General features: G+C 39.5%; 2 protein-coding genes across 2 annotated transcripts in view; one reads left to right on the top strand and one right to left on the bottom strand.

The window, feature by feature from the left end:
• LOC104261884 (rap1 GTPase-GDP dissociation stimulator 1) overlaps positions 1-9,085 on the bottom strand; it is a 47,971-nt gene extending 38,886 nt beyond the window's left edge. The window contains 1 exon segment of the mRNA XM_059821321.1: positions 8,929-9,085. Within this exon segment, the coding sequence (XP_059677304.1) occupies positions 8,929-9,085 (157 nt within the window).
• A 6,503-nt stretch (positions 9,086-15,588) lies between these two features.
• Positions 15,589-18,286, top strand: part of SH2D4B (SH2 domain containing 4B) — a 68,930-nt gene continuing 66,232 nt past the window's right edge. The window contains exon 1 of the mRNA XM_059821440.1: positions 15,589-15,772. Within this exon, the coding sequence (XP_059677423.1) occupies positions 15,589-15,772 (184 nt within the window). The remainder of the gene's footprint in view (positions 15,773-18,286) is intronic.

The following is an 18,286-nucleotide window of genomic DNA, read 5'->3' as shown; positions in this document are numbered from 1 at the left end:
GTCAAAGCGCTATTCCTAGCCTTGTTTGGTGCTGTGATGGTATCACGGAAGAAATTCAGATTAGCTCAAAGTCATAAACATCGTTAGTGCAGGGTAGTGGCCAAATTACTGTGTGCTAAAGAGTATCTCTATTCCATGTATACTGGATTTGGATTTATTATTCTTCATTCCTGTAATATTTTAAGGAGTGGTGTTGGGACACAATGGTTGCTGTGGTTTCAGTCCAGAAGGTTGTTCACACCCTTGAGTTTCACTTCTAATTTGGCGGTCTTGTACTTCTGCCGTAGTGGACCAGCACAAGCCCCGTTATTATGATACTGTTTCATGCTATTGTATATGTTTGGAAGTCTGGTGGTTTTGTACAGGGGATGCCAGTCCTCAGGCTGCTTGAAAGGCCATTGCATAGACTTGTACATATGGAGCTGTTTCTAACCTGCTGTATGATAAGATTTATTTCTTAGCAGGTTTTAAAGGGGTTAAATCAGGGTTAATACTTTCCTCTCTCCCTAGAATATTGAGGCCTTACTAATTAGACAGTGAATAAACTGACTTGTAGTGAACTAGAAATCTGTGAATTACATTAAGGAAGTAAAATCTATGCAATCATAATGTGCATACTCCTGAGCTCTGCTCAATGGGGCAAGAACTGTGGATTTGTGTGACCAAAGGACAAGTATAATTACTAACTAGTAAAAGCTCCTTTTACCTAGGAATCCCTTATTATCGTGAATACAGGTCAGATTTCCCTTCCTTGATTCTCTGGCTGTATCGTATAGCATAGGTGAAATCCTAGGTTGTCATTGGCTCACTGAGAGTTTATTCATACAAAAAAAGAAAAAAGAAAAGCAAAGGGATAGAAACTTTCTGAGAAAAAAATCCTTTTCACAGACTAAGAAATGGTTAAAAGAATATCAGTGATGATCTGGAGGGTAACTGAGCAAATCTGTTGTTTAGAACTGTTCTGCCACAATGCATTTGCAAAATTCTAGGTGTTGTGTGTACCAGGCAGATTTTAAATTAGCTATAGATTTTTCATTCTTCCTATCTGGTTTGGTAAAAAGATAATTTGCCTCATAATATGTGTTACAATAGCAGCTGGCTACACAACACCAACTTGGTTTCAGGAAAGTTTTTTTTTTAGGTTTTGATATTTCATTTTCTTCTAAATTTGGCAGGTTTTGCCTTCATCTTTATGTTTTCACAACCAGAGCTGTACTGGAGTGCCATCTCTGGAATTGAAACCTGGGATTTCAATTAGAAGACTCTTCATACATAATACAGCTCAGCTGGTAAAGCTGGTTTAGGGATGGGCAAATGTACACCTCTGTTCTGCCTGCTATCTGCTGAGAGTAGGTTTTAAATGAGAATTCATCCAGGTATATCAAAGACTTCAATATTAGGGCTGGCTCAATGAGAATGTCTCACTTCATATGCAGACCTAGCCCCAACCACCCTTTATTAATGAAATGCTTGTTGATAAGTGTTTGAAATGTTTAGGTTTTCACAGAACTTTTTTAGTCAAAACTATTCTGATAATCTCTAATTATTTCCATCCATGTGTGACAGCATGTACAGCACAAAAGGAAAGCAAGATCCTGCTTTCTACAATTAATACATTTATTGCTCAAGGAAAAGGTTTAAAAGCAGGCATTAGATTCAGTTGTTTGTACTTTATCTCTGTGAGGCTCAGAACTCATATATTTGACTCCAGGATTCAAACAACACTGTACTAAGTAATAGTGAAATATTGAATATCTTCTATGCCACTTTTTAATTACTTATTGTTATATAAATCCTGCCATTCTTTTTCATTTTATAATGGAGATCAGAGGAACTTCACTGCTGAGATTAATTTTTGGTGTCAATTCTTCTCTTAGGTCCTCTGAGTATTTGAGGGTTTCCTTCCTATAATTTTCATTAATAGCTGGGTTGTTCTTTTTTTTAAGACCAGTTCTCCTTCAGTTGCACATGCTGAGGCTCAAGAGACAGATTCAAAGTCCACTGAATGAATTCTGACTTGAGGTGCTCTATTCCCAGCTCTTTGCCTCATGAGGCAGCAAATATTGTAACATCAAGGGAATGAAGCAGATGGATCCTATGACTCAACTGTATAAAAAGTGAACAGAGTCCTTGCTTGGGGATACTGGAGGATCATTCCAGCTTACCTCTGGAGGAACTCTAGAAGATACAGAGAAACCAACCATGTTTGTTTCTTGTCATATCTTCCTGAAATGAAATACTCTTCCAAATCATTTGAGAGAAGAATTGCCTATTCTTAAATAGATATCTGAAGAGCAATAAAGCAATCCGGAAGCTGCGTTCTTCAGGGAAGAGGTCTGGTGCATTATGCTTATGGTATTATAAAATTGCTTTGAAATTAAAAAAATTGCATTTGTATTCACATTTTTTAAAAGAAAACATGTGAAATGATTGCAACTACCTGAACTTCTGACTTGAAGTTTAGCCTGTAAAATGCATTGTAAATCCACAAAAAATTTGTTGCTGGTACACAACTTAAAAAAGGCAAAGGAAGGATATGTGCAAGTATTTATGATGCTCAGAACTGCTTGTATTCTTCTGAGATTGTTGTGGAATTTCTTCATCTCATTCTATCTTGGTGATGACAATATATTATTAGACATAAAAAGTTATGAGATTAGGGTTTTTTCTTTTAGGGTGGGATTGAATATATAATTTTTTACAGTACTTGTACGATAAAGGGGTGTGTAAACACAAAACATATCCTTCTATATGATTTTGCTTATTCCGCATTTAGCAAAGACCACAAAATATCTTCGCTCACAAGAAGATCAGGTGTCATTAATGGTACAAGCTCTTTTGTTGAAATGTAACAACTGCAAAATACAATGATATATCAGTAATGGAGGAATAGCCTTTGTGTTCAACCTGCTGTTGAATTAAAAAAAGAACTTTTTCATAATAGAGAATAGGCCATAGTAAGTCTAGAAGTTTAAGAATTTCTGGGAGGCAGACATCATGGAAGTCTGGATCTTGATTGCAATTTCAGGATTTCCACCTGTCCAGCACCTGTAGTCCTTAAGCCACAAAGGGGTCCCTCCAGTCCAGTAGAAGAGTTTCTGATTGGAGTTCTAGATCATGATATTTTTGTGGTTAAAATCTGGGATCTTGTTTCATAAAACCAGGGTGTACTCTTGATTTTTATTTTTAGTTCATGACACTGTTAGCTCTTCCTTTCTCCTTCTTTTTTTAATGCAGCTCTGACTTTAAAGTGACTTTCTGTATCAACCATCTGCATCTTCCTGCAGCTTGTTTTTTTTGAAATAGGCTATTTAGTTCCTGTTCTACATACTGAATGTGTGTAGTATCACTCCTATGCAAGAGAATGTAAATACTGTCCATCTTGCTCTATGATGGATTTTATTTCCAGAAAATAAGGTTTTCATGCAGCATTTTAGTAATGGAACAATAACAGCTAAAGAAATATAGTTTCTGAATATTTCTGTAGAATCATATGAAAAGAGGATGAAATAGGAAGGAAAAAAATGCAATAAATTACAATCTTGAGGACGTAGTCTTCAGTTTTGCTGAGCTGATCTCTCTGTATAGCCTTGGAGTCTGTGGGAAGGGCCTGCAGTGAAGTTCATAGAATCATAAAATGGTTTGGAAGGGACCTTAAAGATCGTCTTGTTCCAACCCCCCTGCCATGGGCAGGGACACCTTCCACTACACCTCAAAGCCCCATCCAACCTGGTCTTGAACACTTCCAGGGTCAGGGCATCTACAGCTTCTCTGGGCAACCTGTTTCAGTGCCTCACCACCCTCATGGTGAAGAATTTCTTCCTTGTATCTAATGTAAATCTATCCTCCTTCAGTTTAAAGCCATTACCCCTTGTCCTATCACTACAGGCCCTTGTAAAAAGCCCCTCTCCAGTTTTGTTGTAGGCCCCTGTCAGGTACTGGAAGGCTGCTCTAAAGTCTTCCTGGATCCTTCTCTTCTCCGGGCTGGACAACCCCAACTCTCTCAGCCTGTCTGCATGGGAGAGGTGCTCCAGCCCTCTGATTGTCTTCGTGGCCCTCCTCCGGACTCACTCCAACAGTTCCATGTCCTTGTTAGGCTGCGGCCCCCAGAGCTGAACGCAGTACTCCTTTGCTTGGGGCAGTTCCAGTTCCTGTGTAACCTAGAGAAGCCTCAAGGTTGTTATAGTGCTCTACCTACTTTTTCTTGGCCCAAAGGGACCTGGATATATGCATCTTTTCTCTAAATAAGTCACCTGTTCTATAGTATCTGGCTGAAGCCTTGTAGCTTGCCCTTCAGCTGATATGTTTGCTGGGTTTTGTGAGCTGCTCTATAGACTGTAGAGAGCAACACAACCTATGGACTGGGGAGTCCTTTGGAAACTAGTTAAGCTGTTTGTATGGTCCCTGTGGCTTCCAAAGAGCTATATCCGGGATAAGGATTTGGCCTGTATTTCCCTACTCCCCTTCATATTGCATAATACTCCCATGTACTTACTGGGCTTTTTTCATAGAAGATGCAGTGTCTGATCCCATTTCTTCAGTGACCTATAAAGCTTTTTAATATTATACACTCTAGCTAATCCCATTGATTTTACTAGAGTTGACTATGCAGCATAAAGTTAAGTGCTTGCTTCAGTCTATATTTTCATTAACAGCTGGGCCAACAAAGGAAGGAGACTCTGTTGGTGACAAATCTGCAAGCAAATCCAATAAATTTTAGAGAGGGATAGAAAGCTGCTTTGTTTTCATTTCCATAATAGTTATGGTTATAAGGATTATTACTTTGTATGATCAAAGTGAAGACTAAATAAAATTATCAGCACAAGTATTGCATTATTCCAGTGCCTTCTAGCAGTTACCATGTTTAAGTGCTAACTTCTTTGTGCTATTTGGTGACAACTGCACTTGGGCGCAGTCTGTCTCACTCTTGGGTGAGTTTATAGATTCATAGTAAATAAGCCAGAAGGGACTATTAGATCATCACAGGCCATTAAAACTTCACCCAGTTATCCATGTAGCGTTTGTTCTTAAGGCTGGATATAACAGATCTATGACCTTTCTGAATTCCATGGGAGAAAATGGAGTGGCTTCATGGGGATTGCTGGAGCATGCTAGCACTCAGAATTGATTGTTAATTTAGTTTGCAAAGAACTCTTTGAGATGCCAGTAGAGAAAAATTAAAAACTTCCCACTAACCTGGGCTTTCAGCTTCATATTAGTGTATGACTAGTCTCACTGTGAGACCGGTGATTATCAGTATAATTTAATCAAAGGAGCTGCTTGTATCCGTAAGATGCAACCTCCTGGATGACTCCATTGAAACTCCCAACAGGAAGGGGATCAGGCCCAGCCAGCACGGGTTCATGAAAGGCAGGTCCTGCTTGACCAACCTGATCTCCTTCTATGACCAGGTGACCCGCCTGGTGGATGAGGGAAAGGCTGTCGATGTTGTCTACCTGGACTTTAGTAAAGCCTTCAACACTGTCTCCCACAGTACTCTCCTGGAGAAGCTGGCGGCTTGTAGCTTAGACAGGTGCACTCTTGGCTGGGTAAGAAGCTGGCTGGATGGCCGAGCCCAGAGAGTTGTGGTGAATGGAGTGAAATCCAGTTGGTGGCCGGTCACAAGCGGAGTCCCCCAGGGCTCAGTTTTGGGGCCATTCTTATTTAATATATTTATTGATGATCTAGACGAGGGGATTGAGTGCAGATGAGTGCAGTGTGCAGACGACACCAAGTTGGCGCGTGTGTTGATCTGCTGGAGGGTAGGAAGGCTCTGCAGAGGGATCTGGACAGGCTGGATCGATGGGCCGAGGCCAATTGTATGAGGTTCAACAAGGCCAAGTGCCGGGTCCTGCACTTGGGTCACAACAACCCCATGCAATGCAGGGCAGCTTTCCAGCCACTCGTCCCCGGGTGTCTCTTTACAGGAACTAGCTTGTATAGTACAGTGACAGTTTTTCCAAAGCAAGAGTTTCTGTGGGAAGAAATTCCTCAATTACTTGAGTACTTTAGTCATTTTTTGACCTTATTGTGTAATGTATTTAATATAATAAAGTGTATTACCTCTGTATGTTTGGGTCATGGGGAATGTAGAGGGGCTTATCTTCCTGTTGGAAGAGGGGAAAGGTGGGATACTACAGGGGCAGTACAGTCCTCTGTTGTAGTGAGAGGAGTAGGGACGGATTTACCTGAGCTGGTCCTCTTTCTCAGGAGGTGGTGACTGACAGTGGGTAGAGGCTTAGTGCAGGAAGCAGCAGTAGAAATCTAAAATGCAGAAGCTTAGAAGAAAGGAGAAAATAAACAAAAGCGTAAAGAACTGCACTGCATGGCACTGTTGGAAACGAACGAGGAGGTGACTGTCATGACTGAGGGTATGACAAAAGAAGAGAGAATGAGGAGAAATAGAGCTGCTCTTACTTTGTAAGTCTGCCATAAGGGATTGATAGGGGCATATCCCTATTTTGAAACTTGGATCTGTCATGATTTTGCAAATAGCTTTGAAGAGTTTATTTTCTGTCAGGTAAATGGAGCACAGATGTGAACGCTAAAGCTGCTAAGGCTTGTATAGTGAAACTGAGTCGGGGGCTTAATCCAGGTTTTGTGGTTTGAAACTGTGAAGATGATTAGAGTAAAAAAAACCCCAAAACTATCAAGTAAGTTTCAATAATGTCCTGAGCTGTTCTTTATCCCACAGTATGTGACAGGAGTGGAAAAGGTCTTAAAAAGGCTATGAAGTAAGAGGGAAGGATTTTTCACAATACTTTAGGTGCTGCTTTTTAAACCTTTTGAACAGCACCTCAGTGTCAAGACATGGGAAGTGCTGAATATGATCTGCAGCAGAAAGTTAGGGGTCTTTTGCAGTAGAAGTTTTGCCACCTTAGGAGGTGGGCAGCAAGTGAAGCTGAAAATTAAATGGCATTAAAGAACAATATGATGCTAAAAGTATTTGTGGATGTTTCTACATGACTCTTGGAAACAAAGAAAAGTCTGGCTTCTTGTAGTTAGTGAAATATTAAAAAAAAACCAAAAAAACCCAAAAAAACCCAAACCAGACCAAAACAAACCTACAAAAAACCCCACCAGAAACAAAACCCAAACCAGAAATCATCAGAAGTTTGTTGCTGCAATTCAGAATGGCAACTAGCTTTGTCTAGCTGGATTGTTGATCAGGTCTTGCAAACGAGTCTGATAGTCAAAAGAAATCCTATATAGTCTGCATGCAGAATATGCTCTGCCTTTTGTAAATCGGTAGCATTTTATTGCCAACAAAGATGACAAGAATAAGAAGTGGCTTAAATGGGCAAAATGCTATGCCCTGAAAGAAAATCACTTGCATGATGCCACTAAAGCAAGACATTTTGTATATAAAGCTGATGAGTCATTTAAATGATTAAAAATTTTCCTATCAGTGGCCTTCATTTACACAAGTAATCAATTTAGCTGCCATAATGCAGTGTCTAATATCATGTGAAGTTGATATGATATGACTGCTGCATTATACATAATGCAGCTAAATTGTACCAGAGAGTATATTAAAGAAAATTAGCTCGTACTTGATACATTTTGATGCACTTACAGTTAGATGGAAAAAGGTGAACTTACTGAGCACCTTCATAAGTTAATATATATCTGAGAGAAGAAACTCACATAATTTAGAGCGTGATACCCCTTGGGTAGCTTATTATAATGAATTTCATTGAAAACATACCAAATGCTGGAATAATTTCATGTAGCAATTAGGTCATGGAATCCAAAGGTCTCTTGGGCTTTGCAGATACACAAAGCGAATAATTCATGTAAAGGAGAATATTGAATTCCTGCTTGAAGATATGTATCCTGTCATTATGCAGACAGCTGGGTCTTGGAAAGGTGTGTGCTGAGAGGCAGGGGAAGAAGAGCAGACTATACCAGTATTCTTTAGGTAGATGTCTGTACTTGGAGTTTTGTTCTAGGTTAACAGTTCATTATAAAGATTAGATAGAGGTAAATCAATAAAAAGGAAAGGTGTGCAGAGTCTTAAGAAAAGCCTATCACTCAGGAGTTGAAAGGCAACCAGTTCTGCTTTGAAGAGTCATGGATGGCCTCCCTCAGCTACGGAGACTTCTGCTGAGAAACAGATGGACTGATGTATTCTGTACTTAAACAGCACAAAGCTGAACTGCAGCGTGCAGTGTAAGCACATGCTGCGTTTAATACAGTGAGGCATAACATCAGGATCTGACATGAGCAAGGAAGTGTAAATAGTAGAGCAGGGGGCAGTGTATTCTGCATATCTTTTTGAACTAAGAAATTCCTTGGAGACAGTTGCCAGTGGGCCTTTTAATCTATGTTAAAGCTGGATCCCTACAGACACTTAGTGAGCTGTAATTGCTTCCCAAGTAGAGCCTGCTGCCTGCCAGCCAAGTACGCCCCGTTCGTAGCTGAGAGTCCGACCTGAAGAGCTTGATTACTGTTTCCTAAATAAGATATACACCAATTGAATTAAAGAGCACAATCCAAATGAGAGGATGGTGGAATACTGAGAGCTCTGTTTTAGTTAACTGCAGTGTGTGTGTTTGTTTTGCCTTCTTTTTCAGTCCCTCCCCTGCGAAGGTATCTCTCTACAGTGCTTGGCTTACGGGACACTAGTTGTTGCTTGTACGCCTATGTACCATGTTTTCTCAGATGAACTCTCTCAAGGAAGCTTGACTTTTTTTCTCTTCAGTTTACTTTACTAGCTTTCACTCTGAATTATTTTAATGGTGGATGTTTCATTCTCCATTTGAAAATTTATGATGGGACTTGCCAGGTCTTTGATGTGTCTTGCTATTGTGAGTACATTAATAGCAATAAACATCAAGTATGTAATGTTCTAGATTGGGTTGCATCCATGTCTACTGCCATAGAGGTATTAAAATTAAAACAAGTCTAAACTTAAAGTTGACAAACTTGTATTAATCTCAGACCTTTGTAATGTAGGTCGGAATTTCAAATATCTACTATCAACTTGAAGAGAAATTGGAGTGCTGCCCTTTCCATCCAGCTTCCCAAATCTCCGATAAATTGTGCTGAACCATGAAGGCATTACAGGCTCCAGTGTAATCATGCGTACAACAGCTGTAGCACAGAACACAAAGGGAGAGACCTAAAGTAATCTTGCTGGGTAGGTTTGCCACGCTGCCAGGCAAAAATAATCATTGATGTGACTTCTTCTGAAGGGCAAGTAGTGTTGCAGCGTACAGAATTAACCTTGGGAGAGTGGAGTAATGACAGATCGCTCTATTGTCTGCAGTTCCGGACTTCAAATACTGCTTTCTCTGGGTTAATTCCCATCTCTTTTCTTTCCCTACTGTCAGTGCTATCTATATTTGGGATTGTCTAACTTCTGCATGGGGCTGAGGAGTAACAGATTTGAATTTTGAAAAAAAACCAGCTATCTGATGATACTCTTGCCACTGTAAATCATCATTGCACCATTAAAATCCCAACTTAGCATCACTTCACTTACAGCTATGTGACTGACAGTATAAGACTTCTTTTCCCGTTAATTGGTTTGTACCTCTTCTGTTGCATTTCATTTCTTTCAGATGAGGTTCTAGTCTACCTATTTTGTTCCTATTTTGCTATACAGAACTCAAATTTTTTCCTTTTTTTTTTTTTTTTATTATTATGGCAGTGCCTTGTAGAAGTATCAGTCTTTAACCAGTACGGAGAAGATGACAAATAGGCAAAGCCAATCCATGCTCCAAAACGCTTCGTAGTCTGATGTACTGATACTAGTCCTGCATGGAAAAGGAAGGTCTGGAAAAACATACCCTCATTCTTGCTCTATGTGGTGCTTTGTAATGGAATCGCATCTTCAGGGATCACCCTGATTCAGCTGCAGATTGTGCTGTTGAGGAGCTCATTGTAGCCCTTAGAGGGAGCCACAGACTTGACTATGGAAACGGAGGAAAACCAGGCAGGTTTTGTTACATCCAGCTGTGATAGAGGAGGTGGGGAGGGGATGGTTCTCAATTAGTTTTGTTTTTTTTCTAGTTTTTAATTGACAGCAATGTGCAAATCAGACACAAAACTGGCTTGTTGTGGTGAGTGTCCTAATGTAGCTGCTTTTCTAGTGACAGATTTGTAGGGTTTAGAAGGCCTCAAACAAATGTTAATTTTACCTTTTCCCTTTCACAGTGTCAGCTCCCTCCCGCGCCATTCAATTCCAGATTCCACTGTTCTCCTTTTGATGCTGACACAGCAGGACTTGAAAAATTCGGATACTGTACACTGTTTCCTCTTAAAAAATGAAAAATGTAAAAAAAATACACAAATCACAAAAAAGTGATTAAGGCTCTGGAGTTCGCAGTCTGGAAAGCATGAGATTGCTACATTTTCTGTTTACTGGTTTTTTTCTCATTTGTATCCCTTTCTTTAAGGAGAGAAGTGCATTACCTCTCTCTTTTCCCCTGTAACATGTAGGTCATAGCAGAATATTTTTATGTAAATGACATGGCTAAAGTGGGTTATATGGCTCTGTTGTAAAACCCAAATGAAAACGCTCTTCTGCTGGCTTAGCATTCATCAGCATTGCCTGTAAGCTATTCAGTTCAGGGAATGGAGGATGCACATGCTCAGAGAAAAATGGATGAGGAGATTTACAGGTCTTGGCCGGTTAAGCACTTCCGCTTTTCTTAAAAATGAAATTAGAATGTTTTTCTGTGCCTTTTCCTCTCCCTCTCTCCCCCTTCCCCAGCATATGAATTCTAGTGGCAGTGCCGAGGACTGCTTAGCCAGAAAGATGCTATACCAGAGATGGGACAGAGTGTGTCTAGTGCCAGAAGATACCATTAAAGATTAAAGGAAACTCCAAACGTAGATTTTAAACAACTCTTAGCTCCTTGCAGAGACTGCTGCTAAATAGAGCATCAAGTTTTGTGGCAGTTGTTGTAAGGTAATGACTGCCAACAAACAACTGCATTAATAGTAATCTTTTATTTTGTGTATAGGCTGTTGAGATGTAATATCTTTCTGTAATGATTTTAGCTTCATTTGGACTGTTGAACTAGGGGTAACCAAGATGGAAGAGCAAGGGAGAGGTCATTGTTCTTCTAAACTATTCAGAATACTTCCCAGAAAGGCTGGGAAGATGATGAATGGCCACAATCAGGAAGTGGGCACCCTTACTTCAAATTTCCCTGCTTTTCTGAGTCATTAATTCATCTATATCTTAATCGGAACTGGGAAAGGAAGGGAAGAGAGACAATTTTTATTTTGTAGTAGAAAATTTTATTTTGTGTTTTGTCCAAGTTATCTCATGTTTCTCAGCTTTCTGACTCTGGGTTGGCTGGAACTGCAAAGCTCATCCATTATAAGATACAAGCTAATCCTCGAAGTAGCAAGAGTTTTTAAAGTAGGCTTGGTTTTTTTTTCAACGTTGCCTTTTGAGTTTTGGATCTCATACATTTTTCAAATTTTCTGAGAAATCATGAGAGTTCGTGACAATTTCTTCATGATGATTCAGACTGTTCATTTGGAATGTTTATGGAAAGGTGAACTATAAGAGAATCAGTGTCTACTAGGTTAAAAATCCAGTCTTGGATTTGCATAGGATACCGCTGGAAACATTTCAGATACAGACAACAGGTTCACTGAGACAGCCAAGAAAGAAACAGCCCTTTTAACTCTTTAACAGGACGATGTCTTCATTGAAGAGAAAAATCGTTTTCTAGTAGACGGATTCTTCCTCTGACAGGATAGGTTTAGAATTGGAAATTCTATTCTTGGTTATGCAAGGAAATCTGTGACCTCTCATTTTTTGACTTTAACTGTGGTGAGTGAGTGTTTTCTTTGAATTTTTGATTGTCAGACATATCTCATATCGGAATCTGTTAATTTTTACCTGAGGTCATTCTAGAGATCGTCATTCATAGAGGAATCGAGTGTCTAGCTCCCTCTTAGTGAAGAGGGTGTGCAGGAAGCAGAGCTGCACGGATGCCTTTGTCTCACTGGTCACCCTGACAGCCCTGTGTGTTATGGGAGTGGGCTGTGAAAACAGTCTACTTTTAAAGATCACTGAACGCCAGATGTGAGGAGGACATTAACATCTAAAATGATGCCTCCCAGAGGAAGACAAGCAGTGTAGAAAGAGAATGTTCTACACAAATATTCTTTCATTCTGGATAAAGGGTCACAGCTAGTCAGGAAGGCTCTTACATTTGGACCGCCAGCTGAGGAAACTGGCTTCTCAAGAAGCTTCATCACAGTGGGCAGGAAAGCAAGTGGAGAGGCTTGGAAAAAAATTGGGCTGGAAAAAGAATGAGGGTGAGAATTTTCCTGCAGTCCATCTTCCCCATGATGGTTATTACAAGGAGGCAGATGACTACATTTTGTGTAGTCAGGCTTTTTATGCCTTGCCGTGCATTTTTTCGGTCATTCTGTCTGTATCAGAGAGGTCATTTAATTGTGTTCTAATAGTTCTTCAAGAGTATTTCTTCAGAGAGGAGCGATGTGATTCTGAAAGGATTTGTGTTAGATGCACAAGAGATTTGAGGTACTGGAATGGTGGTTAGTGACTACACTTGATTGTCGGAATTATTTTTTGCTCCTTAGCACTTCTAGTCTGGTGAGGGTATATAGAAGGTGGACCTGCTGTCAAATTCTTTCATATCAGACAAGGTGCTCAGCATAGACGGGTTGGGTGTTGCCAGCTCCTGATGAAGGAGTTCCTTTAGCTCCTAGCCAACAGGCTAGGCCTAGTTTGGGCCAAATACCTCACTGGCCAAAAATAGTCAAAGCTTGTATTTCTGGGAACACCATCCACCATTAGTCTTTTCTCATAAGCGAAACATCGGATGGTTTCTCAAGCATGCCTAGTATTTACTTACATGACTGAGGTTCTCTATACCTTTGGGATCTGCAGCTAGGTAATCGTCTCTCCTTCCATTCACTCCATTCCCAAATTGTTATCAAATCAAATGTTAATTAGTAAGGGAAAGGAAGCGACTGGTGAAAACACTTCATTCTTCCCATTGGTTCTCTTGGATTTTCCACCCCATAAAGAAACGTAAGTCTTAAAACAAACTTAGCTACCAGGGAAAGTGAAGGGAAAGAGTTGATGAAAAACTGCCACCCATGTGAGCGTTCGAAGACCAAATGTTCTGAGGCAGAGTATTTTTATCTTGGACAAGAAACTAATGTCAGACTTTATGATGTATCTTTCTACTTCTGTTGGATGTTGGCTTATGTCAGAGTATTTATTTATCTTCCTTATTTCCCCTTTGCATTTCCGCAATTTTTTATTTTGGGGTTGCTATGATCCAAAGAAGAAAAGCTACGACAGAGGAAGTTTATCAGATTCATTGCTGTGATTAGATTATAACACTTCCACATGTGACTGTAAAAAAAATAATAAAAAAATCCCACACAGATTAATTCCACTTGATCATTTGGTTACCGTTCTCAAATATTTTTGGTGAATAATCTTCAGGAACAACCCACTGCTTGAAGTGTTCATTTCATCTCCTTCCTCTTGCTACTTTTGTTGTGTGATTGCTCATTGAACATTACCAGTAGTTGCCTGAAGATTTGTTTGTATGCTGTCTTGTATTGTGTCTCCATCCTGAGCTACTTCTGCAGCTAAATGCAGTTCAGAAGTGGTTCTTCTTATCATGCTTAAATGGACATAACTCTTGATGAAGAGTTTGTTCTTTGCACTGTGGTAGCTTCTGATCAGGATTTGATTTCTCTTCTGTGAAGTCAAGTAAAATAAAATAAGAAAGATGACAAATGGGTAGAACAGCAAAACTGCTTGCCCTGAAGCCCTTGCAAAGGCGAGTCTTTTTCAATTAGTGCCAAAATGTGGAGCCACAGCTCTAATATAACTGAATAAAAGCAGAGAAACAAAGGCCAAACCCCCCAGGCTCTCCCCTTTCTATACCTGACCAAGTAAAATAGAAGAAAGAAGCAGTAACAAAGTCTTTCTTACCCTTGTTTTTTTCTTGCCAATCTGTATTTCTTAAAAAACAAAAATAAAGAAGTTAAAGCATTTTATTTTAGGAGACAAAATCTGTATGTAGGAAAGATCCTGAACTGCAGAGTCGCATGCATATGAGCTGAACGCTGTAAAGCCCAAACATGATGGGTTCTGAAATTCTGTTTCAGCTGAAGGCATCGTTCAAATATAATCTTTGGATTCATGCTTCTAGGTGATACAGTGTCTTTTCTTGAATTTTAGCTTAGATCTGATGTATTTTCTGCCTAAATTAAGATGATAGTATTTTGCATACCTCAAAAGAATATTACACGAATAGATGCATTAACAGTATAAGTTTTTGAATATGAGGATCATGGAAGTCATATAAGAGTTTGACAGATACCTATCTATAAAGCAGGTTTCTTGTGAGGAAATACACTTGTGCTCTTCATTCTTGTGTAAACATCACGCAGTGGGATGCGGCTCAGCCTGCAAATGTGATGTGTTTTCTTATGACTCCAAGTGGCCACATCTTGGTTCTTCTCAGAAGATGGCCCCCTTCCCATAAAGTGCCACTGCTCCATGGAGGAGCTGAGCCCCTGCCCAGTGAAAGCTGGCTCTGGAGTCCAGAGGGTTTGTTTTTTGTTTTTTGGTGTGTTGTGGGGTTTTTTTTTTTTTTACATAATTAAGTGGCTGTTGGCCCTGGTGCTGAAATAATGTTACTTTACTAATTTTGGTAAAACTCTGTTATATAGTGAAAAGCCACAATTTGCTTGAAGAGCAACAGTGTAACTTTCTCCAGTCACAAAGTGGAAAATTAATTAATAGCAGGACTTGTGTAGTCCCCATGAACTGCTGAGAACTTACTCTTGTTTAATTAATATTAACTTACTGTTTATAATGTGTGATAACAAGATTCTGTGGCTTTTGTTACATCTGCTTTTAATTTCAGAGGCATTTTAATCAGTTTGCTGCATGACAATATTTGTCAACACCAGGTAAATAGGACCTCTAATATGACCTACCCGGTTGAGACAAGTTAACAGGCTAGACTGGGAAATAATATTCAAACTCGTTTCTCCTCTCTTATCAGAAGAGATCAGTTCTCGAAGTGACATAGATATTGTTGGTGTAGGTGATACCTTTAACCATGACATCACTTTAAACCCCTGGGCAACACTTACACCCTTGGGAGTGTATTGCTGCTGAAGGGAACCACTTGAGCTGAAAGTCTGAGACTTTGAATTTCCACATTGAATTTCCTTCTGCTCAAGGGAGCAAAGCTGATGGGTTCAATCAAGAATCCCTTATTTTTACCGGCTTGCGGTCAGGAGCACTGAAGTGACTTTTTTTTTTCCCTCCTGGCCTTTTCATTTTTTTTCCTTTGTCTGTTCCTCGCCCTTCCTTTCACTTGACACCTGTCCCTACCTTTGGAGGATGAGATAAGCAGAGAACTCCATCCCTGTAAGAGACGAGGAGCAGAATATGCCTGCACAAAGAGGGCCAGAGCAAGAATCAAACCTCTTCTGGGCAAGCAGGTGTGGGAGAGCTCCTTTGCTGCAAGTTGCTTTCTGGAGTGCTGTCGGTGGGATTTTGTCACTGTAGTGAGTATAATTGGAAGCAGGTTTGGTTTTTTTTTTTGAGTCATCATGCTACAGCAAATTTTGCGTGATATGTATATTGACCCTGAGCTCCTGGCAGAGCTGAATGAAGAGCAAAAGCAGATCTTGTTCTACAAAATGAGAGAAGAGCAGCTGAGGCGCTGGAAGGAGAGGGAAGAAAAAGCACAAATGGAGGAGGCCGTGCTCAGAAAGACAGCAAGGCACAAACAGAGTAAGATTTGTGACCTCTTTCTATACTTAAGAGCTGGGGATGGTGGGCATGCAACTGGCTATGGTGCAGCATACATCTGGAAGAGGTTACAAGGAAGAATGCCAGCTGTCTCCATAGGTAAAAAGACAGTCTGGGGCAGCAAAAGCACCATGTTTCTGCTCCTTGTCGCTCAAGGCTGGTTCTTTCTCCAGGGGAATAGTTTAGTGTGGGAGTAGAGGGAATCGTTTTGAAGTGCCTCTTTCAGTCAGGAGTCACTGCTCCTGTTCTCTCAGTGGTAACAGATATACCATGACCAAATTTCCCCTCCACTCCTAAGGCTTTTTTCTTCACCTACCATCCCCACCCCTCATCCTCAGTCAGGCAAAAGGCAGTCTTGCCTGTGCTATTGAAGTTTCTTGTCTTGACGTTAAATGTTTCTAAGTGGCTGGAGTAGGAGATAAATTAATGAATTTGGGCTTGTTATGAAGGGCTGTTTGTGAAAAAGATGGGACGTCAGAACAGCCATAGCATATGAGACTAAATTTCCAACTGTACTAGTCAACATTCTCCAAAAGATTATGCATAGGGAATAGGATAATAGTGGGGCAAGCATATTAAAAAACCCCAGCAACCAAAACCAAAAAAGAAAAGAACAGAAATGTGTTTTCATGCAATATGTAGTTAAACTATGGAGCTCTTTCCACAGGCTGTAACGGATATGTGTGTGTGTGGACTTAAAAGGCAAATAAGCAAAATCATGGAAGAAAACATCAAAAAAGAACTTCTCCGAATATAATTTCCAAGTGGTTTGAAATAAACAGAAATACTTATTTCCTTGCTGTCTTCTCTGAACAAGTGACTTCCAACTCTTTCCCCATTCACAAGATGAAGTTGCAAGACTGATGCAAGACAGAAAACATTTTCATCTTGGAAATGTAGTTGCAGTGATTCCTTGCTGAACAAAGAAATGTCACAGAGATATGTCAAACATTCCTTTCCCTGTGAAATGCCAAAGATCTTATCCTATCTTTAAATCTGTTAAAACTTGAATATTCAAAATTTCTAATAATTTCGGGGAGCTGATTTTGAAAAAGTGCTCTAATAGATATGTTACTCTGCAGTCAGTGTTTCAAGTGTTGCTCATCTTAACACACCCATGGTAGAAAGCTTTGCTTGGAGCACCTCCATGCAGCTAGATTATTGGATTAAATTGTCAGACTTCTTAAAATATTTAGAGCGTCTGAACCCTACAAAGTGGCCATTAGATAGTTAACAATTCAAAGACTACTATTAAAGAAATGTGTTTCAAAGCAAAACTAGTTTCTGAGACTCACTTGAAGCGCAAAGGCCTTTGTGAAATGACTCTAGAGTAAATTACAATGGTAGCCTTAAAATAATGGGGGAACATTCAGAACACCCTAATCAGACATAGTAGGGGTTTAAAATGTCCCCTCACAGATGGCAAGGTGGATGTTAGAAAGCCTCATTCTGTTTAATTTCTATTTTCTTCATGTTAGTGTTCTTACTGTGAAAGGTGCTCTCCTAAGAGGGATGGCATCAAAATAACTTCTCTCATACAGCACAAAGACCTTGTTCATTGTGATTGATTTGTAGCTGAGAAAAAATTAAAAATGCAGTTCAGCTCCACATACCAAAACAACATTATATCATTGAGATAATCTGTATCATGCTCATTCTTTGAGGAAGAAAGGTGCAGAAAAATCTAACTACAGAAATATTTATGTGATCATTTGTCACCGTGTTGACACCTAAATTTCCGTATATAAATTATACATTAAACCTGTTCAGCTTCCTACTACAGGAGACCATTTTCTGGGTAATTAGTTTTCTGATTTATAAAGAATAAGAGAAAGGAGAGCAGCAGAGTAGCCTATAGATTATATTTGCTCTGATAAAAGTATTCACAAATACACATGGAGTTAAATTTCACAATAGCCCATTTCCATTTTACCTTCTTAAATTGCCAATTTAAGGTATTGCTTAGGTTTGACTTTTGCCCGCTGTTAGAAACTTTCTACTTCCTTCAGAACTATAGAAAGAACTGATCTTACTGATTTTTTTTTTTTTAGAGAGAACTATTGGAATTAGATTTGTAAGTCAGGCATTTGGTTCTGCTGAAAATACATTTTGACTTCCATGAACTAATATGGGCCAGAGTTACAAAAGATAACTTCCATCTTTCAGGCATGCCGGTCATGAGCTATACAGATACTCGTAACTGATTTCTACTGTACAGTTCCATAATATGATGGTAAATGGTCTTATAGTGGAGCTAGTTTCTTCTTTAAATAAAAAAAAAAGGTGAAAAAAGTCAACCAGAAATTATGGGTGTAAGATAGGAATTACCGTGCAATATTTTTGCCTGTATGACTCAAAGGGTCAGAGTAGATGTCTGTAATAATCCTTTCTTATCTTAAAATATGTGAATTTTTTTTTTTCCTAAAAGACATTTGGCATCAACATTTTTTGGACCTTGAAGCTGCTTAGTTTTCAGTTTCCATTGATGTATAAGTG

The sequence above is a fragment of the Gavia stellata genome, chromosome 9, assembly GCF_030936135.1.
Source record: "Gavia stellata isolate bGavSte3 chromosome 9, bGavSte3.hap2, whole genome shotgun sequence".
NCBI classification, from domain to species: Eukaryota; Metazoa; Chordata; class Aves; order Gaviiformes; family Gaviidae; genus Gavia; species Gavia stellata.
The sequence above is the reverse complement of the archived record's forward strand: the minus strand, read 5'-3'. Positions and strand labels throughout refer to the sequence as shown.